Source organism: Pantherophis guttatus, chromosome 7 (assembly GCF_059756535.1).
Source record: "Pantherophis guttatus breed Tessera chromosome 7, ASM5975653v1, whole genome shotgun sequence".
NCBI lineage: Eukaryota > Metazoa > Chordata > Lepidosauria > Squamata > Colubridae > Pantherophis > Pantherophis guttatus.
Genome location: NC_142069.1, coordinates 79,415,372 through 79,432,817, shown reverse-complemented (window position 1 = coordinate 79,432,817; position 17,446 = coordinate 79,415,372). Strand labels below are relative to the sequence as shown.

The window sequence follows — 17,446 nt, the reverse complement described above, 5'->3', positions numbered from 1 at the left end:
GGGACAGGGGGGCCCCCGTGGCCCATTTTTGCTCCCAGGAGGCTGAGTGCTGCCTGTCACACACCCCTGGCCACGCCCACCATAGCCAGGCCCACCCAGCTGGTCATTAGGGCAGAGAACCGGTTGTTAAATCATTTGAATCCCACCACATGTAGATGTGGAGCCTAGGAAGAATTTGAGGAATCTGAGTGAATTAAGCCTTCCAGTGAAGCCGCATTTATAACCCAGGAGATGGATGCTCAAAAGAGTTGTGACTGAAGGGCTGTACTCTCCATTGTGGGCGAAGATAAATGAGGTTTATTTCAAAGCCACAACAGAGTGGAAAGCGAAAAATTTGGTGCTGAGAGAGGAGAGGATCGAATAAAGAAACTTGCAGCCTGGGATCACGGGAACTGATCGTATTATTCCTGGAAGAAAGAGGACAGTATGTTTTCTGCTGAGAAGTTTATAGCTCTGCTCCCACCATAAGAGAATTCACAGCTTGGATACCTGCTTATTGAAAAGACACAGAAAATGAAAAGCATCCTGCCAGCTGACTTCGTCATAAAACATAAAACATCTTGACAAGCCAGCTTTTGCTCAAGAGATTCAGTTTACTGCATTACCAAATCCTGTTATTAACCCTAGGCTAAACTTTTCAGTGATTTTGATAATAGATTCCCATTTTCTATGACAATATTTCACTTTATTTCAATGAAGATTCTCAGTCATCCAGGTAGAGTTGTCTGGAAGTTGAGTCATGCCAACTGGACTTTTCTTTTCTGTTTGGTTTGAAACATTTCACTGCTGATCCAAGTAGCTTCTTCAGTCTGAGTCAGGTAGTTTGGCGGACCCCATATATGTCCTTCAGGATGATTTAATTTCTCACCTAATTTGAATAGACTCTAGGCAAAGAATCGTTAAGGGTCATTTTTAAGTGTGGGGACAGGTTGTATCCAAGGGTGGACTTCAATAATTTTAGCAAGGGCTGCTCTGCCCAGTTGCTGGGTGGATGTAGCCATGGTGGGCATGGATTAGTTGGCCTCCTGTACCATGGCGGGAGGCATTTTTGCCCTCCCCAGGCTCCGGAGGCTTTCGTTGAGCCTCCAGGAGGGCAAAAATGCCACTCGCAAGTCGCAACTACCTGTTCGCCCGAACCGGTCTGAACCGGCAGCAGCCCACTACTGGTCATAAGTCATATTTTTCAGTGCCGTTGTAACTTTGAACAGTCACTAAATAAACTGTTGTAAGTCGAGGACTACCAGTACTCTTAGAGTGAGGAGTGTGGTTCCCCCAGTTTTTGTGCTGCTCCTGCATCAGTTTCCAGGAAGATCAAGACCACTTCACAGGTTCGCCAGAATGACTCATCTAAGAGAAGGTTTTAGGAGCAATTATATTTAACAACTCTGCCTCCCCACCTAAAGAGCCTATTCAGATTAGGTGAGAAAATGAGACTGAAAAAGCTACTTGGATAAGCATTGAGACACTTCAAACCAGTGGTGAAATGTAAAATTTGTTACTACCGGTTCTGTGGGCGTGGCTTGGGGGGGTTAATGTGACTGGGTGGGCATGGCCAACTTTTTTTTTTTTACTTTTAAAAGCATTTTTTCTACAATCTTAAGAGGTTGCAGAAAAAAATGCTTTTAGAAGCCTCTGACGATCAGGCAACTCAGCTGGGATTGCCAGAGGCTTTTAAAGGCTTTTTTTTCCCCTACAACCTCTTAGGCTGAAGAGGTTGTAGAAAAAATGCTTTTAAAAGCCTCTGACATCCCAGCTGAGCCGCGCGATCATCAGAGGCTTTTTTTTTAACTTTTAAAAGCATTTTAAGAAGTTGTAGAAAAAATGCTTTTAAAAGTAAAAAAAAAAAGCCTCTGATGATCACGCGGCTCAGCTGGGCATGGGAGAGGCGCAGGGATTTTTGCTACCAGTTCTCTGAACCACCCACCGCCATCATTACCGGATCGCGTGATCCGGCCCAAACCGGGAGCATTTCACCCCTGCTTCAAACCAAAAAAAAGAGTCCACTTGCCACAATTTCCAGATGTTTTAGTTTATTCTTTTTTCCTATCTGTTTTTGAGATTCATTTACTCCAGTGCAGAGGTGGGCGGCACATGAATTAACAACCGGTTCTCCCACCACCGAAAATGTGAGTGCATACGGCTTGCACGCATGCACACGGCTTAAAAAAAACGTGCTGCAGTCCACCACTGCTCTAGTTAACATTACTCCAAAGCACTCGGGCAGTGTTCGTAAAGGATGCTTTCCCCTTCTCCCCACCACGTAAGGAACACATTTCCTATTTTATGGAGAAGAAGAGGGGTTGAAAAACATGTTTAAAAGAGCCACGCCAAGCCTTAGAAAAATCACTGCATAAACATATCAATGACTGCTTATTTTGTCTTCACCCAAAAGGAATATGGATTTCGAAATGAACAAGCACTTAGTGTTTCTACATCAGTGGGTTATTGAACCTGAGATTTCCCATTTTGGGTCGCGATTTCTATTTCCCAAATTGGCTCTACTTCAGTGCAGAGTTTTGCATTTTTAAGTTAACACCTGTGGTACTTACAAATGCATAACGTGGGCGAAACCATCACCAGACCCGATAATCCTGCTTCCTCTTATTTGATCATGGAACTGCTTGTATTGGAAAGCATTTATGCACATCCAAAATGAATTAAACACGGTCACTCATGCCCTCGTCACTTCCCACCTGGACTACTGTAACGCTCTCTACATGGGGCTCCCCTTGAGGAGCACCCGGAGGCTCCAACTGGCGCAGAGTGCGGCCACGTGGGTGGTTATGGGAGCAATGTGGCGTTCCCATGTAACACCTCTCCTGCGCGAGCTGCACTGGCTCCCGGTGGTCTTCCAGGTGTGCTTCAAGGTTTTGGTTACCACCTTTAGAGCGCTCCATGGCTTAGGGCCTGGTTATTTATGGGACCGCCTGCTGCCGCAAACGGCCTCCCACTGGCCAGTACGCTCTCACAGAGAGGGACTCCTCCGGGTGCCGTCGGCCAAACAATGTTGGCTGGCGGCCCCCAGGGGGAGAGCCTTCTCTGTGGGGGCACCTACTATCTGGAACAAGCTCCCCCCAGAGATACGGAGGATCCCGGATCTACGCACCTTCCGCCGTGCTCTCAAGACCTTTTTATTTCACCAGGCTGGTCTGGCCTAACCTTTCCCATTCTCTTTTTAATGTAAATTTTAATTTGTTCTTAACCTGGGGTATTAAATTTGTCTTGGGCTAAATTGATTTAATTCGATTTTACTTCTGCTCTTAAATTTTTGTATTCTATGTGTTTTATCCTGTGCCTGTTCACTGTCCTGAGTCCTTCGGGAGTAGGGCGGTATACAAATTAAATAAAATGAAAAAAAAATGAATTCATGAGGGGGAATGGGTTCCATTCTACTGCTCTAAAGCCAAAAGTGTGGCTCACATCGAGAAGGTCTTCCTCTACATGAATCCCACCTTCCTTCTTGCTTTCTACCCACTTGAGAGATGTATAGGCAGCAGAAGAAGCAGGGTCTCCACTCAAGCCAAGCTTGGCCACTATTGACTCCAAAGCCCCTGCATTTTCCTGGCAAAGCCGAGAGTTATGGATTGCTGTGGCCTCATTGCATGAATATCCTTGGAACCGGCCAGTTCAGCCTAAGTTCTTCCCTCCAAACCCAACCAGGCATAGCTTCCAAACTACCCTTTGCTGACTCGTTCCATGGATGATAGATCCATTATACCTGCAAGAATATTTATTGCACTTCAGTTCCAAGCTGGGAGAAAGGCACTGGAAACATGGAGGCTGATTGGAAAGATGGTTTAATGATGAAGCAGAGCCATGTGTGATTCTGGGCAGTTGACAAAATGGAGTTGAGAGTGAGGGGGGGGTTATACCTTCTTTGGGCTTTGCACTTGAACTCCTTGTTCCTGTGCAAGAACATACTGTATTTTTTGGAGCTGAAGACACACTTTTTTCCCTCCTAAAAGAGGCTGAAAATGTGGGTGTGTCTTATACTCTGAATGTAACCCCGCCCACCTGCCGGCCCCCACCCTTCAGCCTCTGTGTGTCCTCTTCCTGCCTGCAGAGATTGCCACCGACAATGGCTTGTGTTTATGGGCTCCGCGCGTCACGTTTTCAGCCTCCAAATGCTCCGTTTGAGAGCCCTTCAAGGCTGCTGGGATTGCCAAAGCACATCGCTGTGGATCACCACCCCAAAACATGACACATTTGGAGGCTGAAAACGTGACGCGCGGTGCCCAAAATGGCCACCTGGAACAGCTGCTGCCTTTTCTTATCCCTTCCACGCTTCACCTGCTTTAGTCACTGGAGCTCCCTCCAACGATCAGCTGTGCTTTTGAAGCCGTTTTTCAGCCCCAACAGGAGTGAAGCGAACTTTTGTGCTTTGCCTGCTTTTCTAATTGCTGCTCCCTCTGACGATCAGCTGTGCTTTAGAAGCTATTTTTTAGCCCCAACCAGCCCCAACCTCAAAACCAGTGAGCGAACTAAGGTGCTGAAGCTGACCAGGTTAAGGACTCTAGCCAGATGAATACCTGGTAGGCAGAATTTCTTTTTCCTATTCTCCTCCCCAAAAACTAAGGTGCATCTTATACTCCAAAAAATACGGTATATTCTATCAGCTGTTGTCAGATTCCTATTGGGTCATGTAGAGGTCATAGCTGGCTCTATAGGCAAGGCAAAAGAGGAAATTTGAATCCTAGGTGCTTGTCTGAGTTAAGTTTGATTGAAGTTTGGACTGCTCTGGGCTGCTTCTAATCCTACCATTCTGCCTTTGTTTTAAAATATCCTCTTCTTGAATGGATTACCAAATCTGCATTTCTAAAAAAAAAATGGCCTCACTTTCGTTTCTGAATAGGCTGGCCCAATTCAGCTGGTTCCAAGAGCATGTTTCTCCATTTCTCCTTTAGGGAAATATAATATTCTGCCTTTTTTAATATTTCCCAAAATATCTCATTCTTCGGGGGGTGGGGGGATGCTGACTTTCTACATTAGGTAAGGTAGAAATTGCCAGTCATCTCTCTGTTTCACTTTCAAGTAGGTTGCTATTGCCTTCTTCCCAATGTAGCCTAGAATCTGGCCATCTCCCATCCAAATACTAATCAGGATTGTTCCTACTTAGCGTCCAGACCAGACCAGGCAGTGAGATGCTGCCACCAGCTGGGGCCCATCTAGAAAGAAGCAGGAGCCAGAAATCTTGCCAGGGATTTGGCTACAGATAATGGAGACTTCTTTGCTCCAGGAAGGTTCAGGTGGACATGGTCCTCTTCAGGTCCTGAACTCCTTCACATCTCTGTAGAAACAACCTACAGAAGGAATTTCTGCTGTGAAATCAGGTTTGGAAAGCCCTGACTGGCAGATTCATCAGGCAAGGTCTAGTTGTCCGAGTGTTTATATGGAACTCCATGCTCCGTTGTGTGTTAAAAATGATACCTGGAAACAAAACTCATCCCAGAACATAGTGATTCTTTCATAATTCAGCCTGGTGAAATTAGGCATCTCTGGAGCCTTGTTGTTCTTTTGTTCAGAAGTAAAAAATATCAACAATCTGATGGAGAACTGTTGGGAGAAATATCCATCTGGGTTCTGTTCCAAGTGGGGAGAAAGACACTGGAAACATGGGAGCTGCTTGAAAAGTTTGTTTAATGATGAAGCAGGACCACATGGTTTGAGGTTCTGGGCAAAAAAGCACATGGGTGAGAGAGAGAGAGATTTATACCCTCTGTTTTTGAGCTTGTATTCTGATTGGTTGTCAGATTCCCATGGGGCCATGTAGGGGTAATTTTGTACGTTGTCTTTTTAGTCCCAGGCTTGGTTGAGCCTTGATGGGTGATGCAGGCTCCCCAGGTGCCATGTGGTGAGTTCTGTTGCTAGATGGGTAGAGGGCTAGTCCTATCATGTCCTCAGGGCCATGTCTTAATCCCATCACTCTGGAGCTGAAGGGGGGGAGGGAGCTGCAGAGAGCTTCTTGTCTTTAAAACATGTTTCTCCTTTTCTCATCCAGGGAGGTATAATATTCTGCCTTTTTAATATTTCCTAGAATATTTCAGTTTTCTAGGAGAGGGTTGGGTGCTAACTTCCTACAGAACTTTTAAAAAAAACTCATTAATGATCACCCATTAGCAGGGCCATTGAAAGTTGCCACTTTTTTCCCAGAGAAAGAGCTACCACCTAATCTCTCCCGGACACATTTTCCTCTTTCTCCCCAACTGTTGGTCATATTGCAGCGTGTTCCAGTGCCAGTTATGGCAGATGGGAGTTAGCACTGGACTCCATAAAAGTTTGGCTCTCTCTGTAAGGGAGCTGTCAATCATCAGCTTCTGCAAAACGCGTAAGTCATGAGATGTATTTTTTTTTCATTCTTGCCAATCAAAACTCTTGGCAGCCATGGCCAAGGATACCATGCCCTGCTAAAGGATGGGGCATGCTCAGTTGTGCTGATTAAATGATATGCAGAATAGTTGCAGATAATTTTGTCTTGGCAATGACATCATCGCACAAATTCTCCAATTATGGATTTACGGCGCGATACCAGATGCAAAGGCATATATTGTGTTTGAATTGATGTTGTCATGCCTATGTTTTCATGGGTCCATCTTGATCTTGCAACCAATAGCTTTCCCTATCTCCGGGTAAGTTACAATTATAATGCAAACAGAGTTTTTATAAAATAGATGCCATAGTTGAGAGGTGATAAAAGATTAGCTTTGTATCCAATGATCCAGATCCAGATTTTTTTGCTTCAATCAGTATCAACAGTAGCATAAATCAGTATTTTTCCTTTTTGATAACTATTGATTTTCAAAACAGAAATGTAAAAATTAGATAAGAAAAGGTTTTTTAAAAAAAAATCAAGGAAGAACAAGTGCAAAAAAAGGAGGAAAAACTATAAAAGTAGAAAAAAGAATGACTTCTGGCTTTCTTTGGTACAGATATGAATAAAAAATAATAATAATAAACAAACTCTTATTCTAAGGTTAATGTTTGTTTACATTATTTCTATAATTCCAGTAATTAAAACTCAAAATCTTTAATTTCTTTCAATTTTTTGCAAAAAATCCAAAAGTGGTTTCCAGGTAGAAATAGAATTGATTTTTTTTTCCTTAATCAAGCTGTCAGTTTCACCATCCATGCCAATGCTGGTTCAGGAATTCTCGGAGTTAAAGTCTATATCTTAAAGTTGCCAAATTCGAGAAACGCTGGAATAAAGCATTCATCTTATCAAACAAGCATTTATGAGCTTGGAAATGGATGGTGAAAGTCTTAACCATTTCACCATGTATCTAAATATGACTTAAGAAGACCTTATCCTGAGAAGACCTACATTCAGAATGAGTGTTGGCATCGGGCACCTTAACCCGGCGTTCGGTTCATCCCGCAGCACCAGTTATGCTTACCAAAAGTGACCCACTAGGCATCTCCATTCCACGCCCGGCTCCATGCCAGCGAGATGGGCTTTTACCCATTTAAAGTTTGAGAATAGGTAGGGATCGTTACGGCCCCAAGACCTCTAATCATTCGCTTGACCAGATAAAACTGTGCCCACAAGGACCAGCTATCCTGAGGGAAACTTCAGAGGGAACCAGCTACTAGATGGTTCGATTAGTCTTTCACCCCTATACCAGGGATGAAATCCAGCAGGTTCTGACCGGTTCTGCAGAACCGGTAGCAGAAATTTTGAGCAGTTCAGAGAACTGGCCCCAGAGTGGGGTGGAATGGAGATTTTGCAGTATCCTTCCCCTGGAGTGGGGTGGGAATGGAGATTTTTCAGTATCCTTCCCCTGCCACGCCCACCAAGCCACATCACGCCCACCAAGCCACGCCCACAGAACTGGTAGGAAAAAAAATGGATTTCACCACTGCCCTATACCCAGATCGGACGACTGATTTCCATGTCAGCACCGCTACAGTCCCCCACCAGCGTTTCCTCTGGCTTTGCCCTGCCCGGGCATACTTCATCATTCAGAATGATGAAGTTGGGGCCTGAAGTTAGAGTTACCATGTCTGCATCCAGAGGTTTTTGGATTATTAGAGGTTAATTAGAGATAGAAAGTTCTGAAAAATCCATTTTACTAGAATTTCAGAATGTTGAATAGGATAAATCCGGAATCACCTTGTACGGGAGAGGAGCAACATTTTAAAAAATTAATAATTAAATAAGTCACACATCTTTGATTGTGTTCGTTTAAAAGATTGTCAAAGTTATTGTAGGAAAGTTGTGTCTATGGTGATAAAAAAATGAGGCGTCTGGAGCACTAACATAGATATAAGCTGCGTACATTTTTGCAGCTTTTTAATAAAAGCTAATCCCTTTTAATTACATTTGTTAGTTGGGAAAGGAGCATTTCAGAACACATAGTTGGTATGTTTTATTGTACGACTGTAGTGGACAGAAAACCTATAGCTTCTAAAGCGACACTTTGCATTTCTTTGGAGAAGTAAAGCCCAACTCCTTTTAATGTGTTTTTAAGTTGTATAACTGAGAATCTCCTCTTTGTTTAAACATGTAAATCTAAAGCCGTCATACCAAAAAATAGAATCATTTTAACACCAGCAGCTTCCCATCTAAAAATTATCTTTGCAGCAAATGCCTTTTGCAAACCCTCTGGCACAACAGATTTAGTGCACAAATGTGCATTTTTTTTGGGGGGGGGACAGACAGCCTCTGGCAATAACAAATTTCATGAAGACTAATTAAAACATCATCTCCCATTCTGCTAAACCAAATTCAAACCAAATTCAAAGGCGCTCTTAGCACCATGTAGCTGATACGTCACTTTCCATTATATTTTTTGAAGCAACTAAACATCTGATGTTCAATTATAATAAATCTGTGAGTTGTTTAAAAGCTGTTGCTTTGCTCTATTTTGTTTTGTCTTAATTTGATAGTAAACCTGGAAACCAGCCCAGCCATCTTCAGAGACACCCAACAACCACTGAATTTCAAAAGGAGAACATTAGTCATTCAGTCCTTGGCTTTCAAAAGCTCTTCAGAGACAGCTGAACTGGTTAATTTCATTTTCACTTTACATATGAAAAGAGGAAGCAGCCAGTGATGGCCATCCTTAATTTAAATATATAAATGCAAATGAAGTATGCAAATCAGCCTGGTCATTTTATATACACTTTTGGGTGTAAGTTTCCTACTTGCTTCAAGTTGTGAAAAGAATTGCTTTTTCAAAGTCCTTCAAAGTCCTTTAGATATAAGTGGTCAATGACACAATGACACAAGTGGGAGAAAAATATGTTTTTGTTGATTTATCATTCTGGAGTTCCTGATGGGGCAGCTAAGTTCAGGTTGTGCCTAAGTTCAGGTGCCCTATACTTTCCACAGGGAGTCCTTCAGAAAACCTGAAGAACATCAACTGATTAGCTGATGAGGAAAGAGCTGTAGGACCTGTCTGTAATTATTGAGTGCAATTGTCCCTTTTGGTGATGTCATACTGTTTGTCATTCAGGCAGATACCAGTGGTGTGGCAGTGGAGGCAATGCTCCTCCAAACAAACTCGTAAGGGAAGCTACAAACCTGTGCATACACCTCATGCTAAGTTTCCAAGGCAGAAGAGTACAGGGCAATCTGGGAGAAGAAAACTTACACAGTTTGCTGGGCTCTCCTCACTTGAAAACAATTCCTAGCAAAACTATTCATGCAAAATGTGTATCATTTGCATGCAGCACTTCAATGCATAATTTCTGATTATCGCGTCCAATTTACATTGAAGTTTTGGCAAGAGTTTCTGAAGATCTTCTTAGGCATCTCCCAGGGCCTAAGTTTTTCCCATCACCCCAAGACGAAGGGAGGCTGTGAAAGTACAAATGACATAGTAAAGCAATACCCCCACTCTTACATGAATTACCAGCAGGACAACTAGGCTGAGCTCTTACCCTTCGTCAAGGTAGCCTGTAATAATTCAGTACACAGTAGTACTTTGAATTCACCCTGTTTGTTCCCTAAACTTTTATTGTTACTGTATTGGTATTTAAGATCTTTATGGCTGACCCTGGGGATGCTTCCTACATCTACTTTGCATTTGAAAACATTTATAAATAAAATAATGCATTTGAAAATATTTTGCATTTGTCTAGGCAGAGAGGGCCTAGACTAGTGATGGTGAGCCTTTTGGGCTCAGCGTGTCAAAAATTCAGAAAACGCCTATCTTTTCTTTGCTGGTCTCTCTCTCTCTCTCACACACACACACACATACACACACACACACACACCACACCATACAAAAGAGGCATCTCTAGACTCTCTTGTTGGGATCATCTAGAAGTCACACAAGATGCCCCATGTTCTTGTGCAATTTTTGGAGGCTCCAGAGGCTCTGCAAGGGCACGACTCTCTAGCACGACATTCAGAGGGTCCACAGAAGCCTCCAGATGCTCTGGATGTTGTGTAAGAAAGTCCTGCTCTGGAGCCTCCAAAAATCATGCAAGCATTCTCACAATTTTTGAAGACCCCGCATTTCAGCAGAAATGGCATGTCATAGGTCAGTGATGGCTAACCTTTTCCAGACCAAGTGCCCAAAGTGCACACAAACCAGAAACCCCAAAATGCAATGCGCGCATGCCCCCTGCATATGCGCCTCACCCCCACACATGTGCCCCCAGCCCCACACATGGCCCCACCTCCCCAGACATGTACATGCAGCCCCACGCACACCCACGCCCCCCAAGCATGCGCAGCAGAGACCTGAAGACCAGTTGGCTGGCAGGAGGCATGCCCACATGCACGGCAGAACTGAACTGGGGCAACGGCTCAAGTGCCCACAGAGAAGATGCATGCCACCTCTGGCACACATGCCATAAGTTCGCCATCACGGACATAGGTTCACCATCACCTACCTATGTATCCAAAAAAATTAAGCTGCAGTTCACAAAAGATCTTGCCTTTCCATACTGTTAGAAAAGGAAACAGTTGAAGTAATTGTTACAGCCTTCCCTTCAAAGCAAATCTCTTGATTAACATTTAAGCCTCAGTTTGATATATTAATAAGCACCCCCTTACTTATCCATCTTTTTCACACAAAACAACCTAAGTCTTAAAGCCACTGCTCCTTTTTCCAAAATGCTCTGGTTTAATTAGTTTCTCAGAGTGCACTTTATATTTGGCATAAAATTACTAAAAATGCTAAAAGAATACTTCCTTCTGCATTCAGATGAGCAGATAATTTGAGGTCAGTTGGTATTCATTTTGTAATATGCACTTTTTAATTAAGCAGAGTGCCAAACTTGTTGACATAAAGGGACACAGCCTCGGTCTATCTCAATCTAACCAATACTTCTGGGCTATAACACTGTTTTTGTGGAAGAACATATATTTTGTCCTGCAAATTCAAGACCCAGGACTAATATCATTTTAGGAAAAGTCTAGCCAAAGTACAGTTAGGTTTGTTTGTTTATCACACTAGAGCCATGATGGCGAACCTATGGCACGCATGCCACCTTGTAGCCATATCAGTGGGCACGCCAGCTCAGCTCCGGCGTGCATGCGCGCCTCAGCCAGCTGATTTTTGAGCCTTCTGGGCCCACCAGAAATAGGGAAACAGGCTGTTTCCTGCCTCTGAAGGGCCTGGGGGTGGATGGGGAAGGCCTGTTTTTCTTTCTCACCTGGCTCCAGATCCTCTCTATGCATCTGGGGAGGGCAGAAACAGCTTTCCCCACCCCCTCGAAGGCCCAAAACAGCCCGTTTCTCAACTTCCAGTTGGACAGAAAGTGACATTTTTTGCTGTCCCCAGCCTCCAGAGACTCCTAGAGAGGCTCTAGAGTTACCTTCTGGTAACTTCAAAGATACATCTATGTAGTTTTGGAAAATTATAATATGGAAATAGTTTTGCCGGATGGATGGATGAATGGATGGATGGGTGGGATGGATGGATGGATGGATTTTAACTTTCCAGTCTAACCTCTTCCAGACTTTCTCTCATGGTTTCCAGATTACAGACCTTGGGGCCTGGAGTATCAATTGGCCCTTACTGGTAGCTGGTGGGGGCTGTGTTTGTTAGCTACCCTTCCCTACTGGGTACCATGTGTTTGATTGAATCTTGTTTCTTTATTTTAACCTCTTTTAAATCTATTCTGTAAGCCACGTAGAGTATGTTCATAAAACAACAGGCAGGTAGGCTGATAGTTTTAACTTTGCTTTACCTTCCATGCATTATGTCTAGCCATTTTTAATACCATTAGGAAGCTAGGAGAGAGAAGTGATAAAATAGGCTAAGGTAAATTAAAAATAATAGCTCAGATTTAAATTCTGTCATATCCAATCCACTCAGAAGAATGACAAACTGAAATTCAATGTGGCTTGTTCCCAAGTGAAGAAATGAAGGAAATAAATACCCTGTTTTCCCAAAAATAAGACATCCCCTGATAATAAGCCCAATTGCACTTTTGAGCACATGCGCTAAAATAAGCGCCCCCCCCCAAAAAAGCCCTCCCCGATTTAAACACATGCGCCCCACCATTTTCTCTGGTTAGGGTTAGGGAGACAGAGCTGGAAATCAGGTAGGACGGCAAGAGGAGCCCCGTCTTGTTCCACGTGCCCCAAAATAATAAGACCTTCCTGAGAATAAGGCCAAGCACTTATTTCAGAGTTCAAAAAAAATAAGACAGGGTCTTATTTTCTGAGAAACACGGTATGCAACTGTGGTGTGTTATTGGGAATGAGCAACAAGCAATATTCACATCTGTAGTTATATTTTGTTAGTGGCAAATCAGAACCACAAGTCTAGAAATAAAAAGAGAGAATATTTTTTTAAGCATCCAGTTCACAAATGATTACTTACAATGTGTTCTCTTTTTTTTTTCCAGAAAAGAGAATATTTTGACGTGCCTCCAGATGGAAGAGGTAACATTACAGCCCAGAAACAACAGCTTTATCTGAAAAGCACAATGGAAAGTTGTTGAACGATTAGGAAAATAAGTCCAAGGAGATGGGTTATTCGAATCTCCCCCATGGCAAATGATGGTATCCAGAGATCAAGGTGAGGCAATGTTACTTAAATGATATCTTGGAAACCCAAGACATCCGTCCTGAAAGAAGAAAGAATTTGAGGGAAGATGGAAATGCCCATGGAAATCCAACCTAGGATGAAAATATACTACAACACCAACTTATTTTTCTTCCCCGTTCATTAAATCTCATTTGAGCCACCACGTACGGATCAAAACAAGGATGTGACTTTTCCCAAAAAGTTCTCTAGCGAATATTGTCACAATAGGCCAGATGTGGATTGGCTTAATCTCTTTGTCCTCATGGTTTTCCTCCTTTGGGAGACAGATGAGAAAAAAGCTATAATTTGAAATGGGAAAGTATCATTTTAATGGGCGAAAAAGTAGCAACCTCACATTTCAGTTTCTGAGCACACCAAAGTGGCCTCTTTTACTTGTGTAGATGGGGCACTGGGAGAAGAGCATCTCTTTTTCCTGGCCCCAATTGGGGGGGAAAAAAATCAAAGGAAAATGGAAACACTTGTAATAAGTGAAAGCAATAAAACAGCTGCTACCTGTCCAATCAGGCCATTATCTCATTTGTTCATGTAAACTAACCTTTGCCTACTGGCTAATCTTAATACTTATTAATAATCCCTCAGGAACCTGCTAAAGTTCTTGTTAAGAGAACCATGGGGATTCCTTGGCTAAGGTTCAGGATTGGGGGCAAGCTTCGTGCATTCCGAAATAATTTGATCAAGACCAGGAATATCACCTGAAGAAAGAGCATAGCTCAGAGGTCGGCAACCTTACACACTCAAAGAGCCGCAAAGGTCCTAACCGGAAGTTCAATTCTGGAGCCGACCGGAAGTCCTGTTCCCCCACCATAGAGTCTCCTCCTAGTGCGGCGTCCTTTTTCCTCTACCTGTCCTAACCGAAAGCCCTATCAATTGTGGAGCTGACCGGTGACAGGGAGCCGCAGCAGAGGGATGAAAGAGCCACATGCGGCTCCAGAGCCACGGTTGCTGACCCCTGGCCTAGCTGATGGTTTGTTGTTACAAAATTCCATTAGGCGCCACCATTTCTATAGAGCAATTTAACAACTATCGGAAGAGCAGTTTCCGTTTAGCAGATTATTGTTAGGTTTTTTTTCCTGGAAATACTTTTTTCCATCTGTATAAGCCTTTTGTCCTTTGACATTTGGGCTGAAAGCGTTGACCATTTTTCCTCAGAATAGCTGATGGAAAAGGAATGCAGAACTAGAACGACACACATACACACATTGTATACTTTGGGGTAGCTCCGAGAAAGAATGTAAAAAGAATGTAAAATTATTTTCACAGAGACATCTTGCCTTGCACATCAAGATTCCTCCTCAAAAAGTGAACATTAGAATGTTACTCTGCTCCTTGTCGTGCAGGAGACCTGCCTTCCTGCTGAAACAGCCTGTTCAGATTATCTTGGTCCTCCATTCCTTGCGAGGACCCTGAAATAACTACAGGAGAATTATTTCTGTCTTTAAGGCACCGCGTATTTCTTAACTCTTGTAGCAGCAAGGCATTAGCAGTGTTCCTACGTATTCTATCTCTCCAGAAGGAGACTTGGTAGGTTTCTAGGATGATTTCTGTCACTGGATGCTTTATTTAACCATATTGCCACTGTTTTCTCAGAAATGCAGCAGCCACATTTTCAAACCAGTGCAAAGAAATGCCCTGAAACTAAGGATTTGCAGCAAAAGGAAAGACCGGTGAAGACCCACTTACAAGTGGAGATTGCATCAACTTCTATATGGTTGATGAATTATGCGGTCTGATGATCCCACTTGTTGTGGTTATGTTACTAGGATTTATCCCTTACTATTTCTTTAGCATTCAAATAGATTTAAAGTTGTACTTGTGACCCTCTTGAATTAATTTAGGTGATGCAAATCACCTTAAAAGAACTTGGCTTGCTTGGAGTCGCAAACATGCCCCATCATTTGACTTAGTGTTAAAAATTAAGCAATTTAGGAATGTAAGAACAAATACCGCCACAGATTTCTAAACCAACTCCTGCACTTCAGAGTTGACATTGTTCAGTCCCTAAATCATGTATGACTCTTCACAACCCCATGGATCATAACATGCCAGGCCTCTCTGTCCTCCATTGTCTCCTGGAATTTGCCCAAATTCATGTTCATTGTGTCGATGACACAATCTAACCATCTCATCCTCTACCGTCCCCTTCTCCTTTTGCCTTCAATCTTTCCCCAGCATCAGGATCTTTTACAATGAGTCCTTTCTTCTCATTTGAGCTTCAGCTTCAGTATCTATTCTTCCAAAGAATAGTCAGGATTGATTTCCTTTTGGATTGATTTGATCTTCTTGCGGTCCAAGGGGCTCTCAAAAAGTCTTCTCTAACACCACAATTAGAAAGCATCAAGTCTTTGGCGCTCAGCTTTCCTTATGATCCAACTCTCACAGCCATACGTTACTACTGGGAAAACCATACCTTTGACACTCAGTATGGACCTTTGTCAGGAGGACCCAGTGGCTCAATGGCTAAGACGCTGAGCTTGTCGATCAAAAGGTCGGCAGTTCAGCGGTTCAAATCCCTAGCACCGTGTAACGGGGTGAGCTCCCGTTACTTGTCCCAGCTTCTGCCAACCTAGCAGTTCAAAAGCATGTAAAAAATGCAAGTAGAAAAATAGGGATCACCTTTTGTGAGAAGGTAACAGCGTTCCGTGCGCCTTTGGTGTTTAGCCATGCTGGCCACATGACCATGGAGACGTCTTCGGACAATTTCGGATAGCTTTCCTCCCAAGAAGCAAGTGTCATTTAATTTCATGGCTGCAGTCACTATCCACAGTGATCTTGGAACCCAAGAAAATAAAATCTGTCACTGCTTCCATTTCTTTCCCTTCTATTTGCCAGGAAGTGATGGGACCGGATGCCATGATCTTAGTTTTTTTAATGTTGAGTTTCAAGCCAACTTTTGCACTCTCCTCTTTCACTAACATCAAAAGACTCTTTAGTTCTCTTCACTTTGTCCCATTAGAGTGGTATCACCTGCATATCTGAGGTTGTTGATATTTCAGCAATCTTATTGGATACCTTTCAATCTGAGGGGCTCATTTTCCGGTGTCTTATCTTTTTGCCTTTTAGTACTGTCCATGGGGTTTTCTTGGTGAGGGATACTGGAGTAGGTTGCCATTTCTTTTTCCAGTGGACCAGGTTTTGTCAGAACTCTCCACTATGACTTGTCTGTCTTGGGTGGCTCTGCACAACTTAACTCATATCTTTGAGCTGCACAAGTCCCTTCATCACAACAAGGCGGTGATCCACGAAGGGGGATAGTCTGAATATTGTGTGCCAAATCTTGTAAATCCTTTGTCCCATTCAGCAGCATAAATAGGACGTTTCCTTATATTTCATTGATAGTTTTTTGCAGGAGGCAGAAATTTAAAAAATGTGAGAAATGAGTAATTTGAGTGCAACTGCTGAAATAGCAGAACCCCTAGGCATTGTGAGGGATGGGCATGTTATGACAATATCACACAAATGACATGAGTTATATAATGTCCAATGGTGCACATGACATCAAGAGACCTGTGTTAGAAGAATGTTTAAAGTGTAGGTCACAGACATATCCCACAAGCAGGAATATCAGCATAAATTGGGTAAAACAATAATAACAAATCAAAAGAGTTTATTTAAATTGTGCAAATCACAGAATTGAAATTGCCTGGAATATATTTTGATTTATTTTAGTGTGAGGAATAGAGACCTGACCGTTAAGTTTAATCGTGTTACAGAGACAGATTTGTGGGGCAATACAATACTGCAATTCAATCTTAAGTAACATTTTCAGCAAATAAAATTTATCTAGCAAATGTTCATAGAGACAAGTTGTTTTCTGTACATATCCACTGGGTTTTCTTCCAAATTAACACTTTAGAAACTATAGGTTTAAAATAAACCAACAATCTACTTTTAATTGTGAACATTGTCCGAGACCTTTGTGAAAAGCTTGTGTTTATGAAGGAATTTGTATTAGATCATGGTTTGTATGACTCACTGTACTTTGTAAGGGTTTATTTCCCTTTGGGAATTGTGTGTTTTTAATGAGCAGTTTTATGCTTCTAGTTTGTGTATGTCGTAACTGATGTGTTGTTTTTTTTTGACTCTCTGCAAGGAATAGATTGATATTTGATAGATAATAACTGTCTAAATTTTTCATATTGCCTACAATATTTGCATATGTTAATAAAACCCATACTGTATTAGAACAGTTTACCTATGGTGATAATAAAATAAAATTAATTTGCTCTTTATAAGCTGAAAGTTGGCCTTAAGTTTAGTGTTGCATTTCAAACATGGATTTCCATCCCACATCATTTGCTGTCCTGCTTTTGCCAAGTGCAATCATCAACCAAACCAAAGCACTACCAGAAGATCGGAATCAGAATCCAAAGTTCAAGGAGTTTTACACACATTCGTTGGATGTTTTCCAATTGCAGGGCAGTGGTGAACAGTCCATTAAG

At 42.5% G+C, this 17,446-nt stretch overlaps 1 protein-coding gene across 2 annotated transcripts in view; it reads left to right on the top strand.

The window, feature by feature from the left end:
• SHISAL1 (shisa like 1) overlaps nt 1-17,246 on the top strand; it is a 130,986-nt gene extending 113,740 nt beyond the window's left edge. For both annotated transcript variants that reach the window (XM_060684157.2, XM_060684156.2), the window contains exon 5: nt 12,805-17,246. In XM_060684157.2, the coding sequence (XP_060540140.1) occupies nt 12,805 (1 nt within the window). In that variant the 3' untranslated portion in view covers nt 12,806-17,246. The remainder of the gene's footprint in view (nt 1-12,804) is intronic.
• The last annotated feature ends 200 nt before the right edge of the window (nt 17,247-17,446 follow it).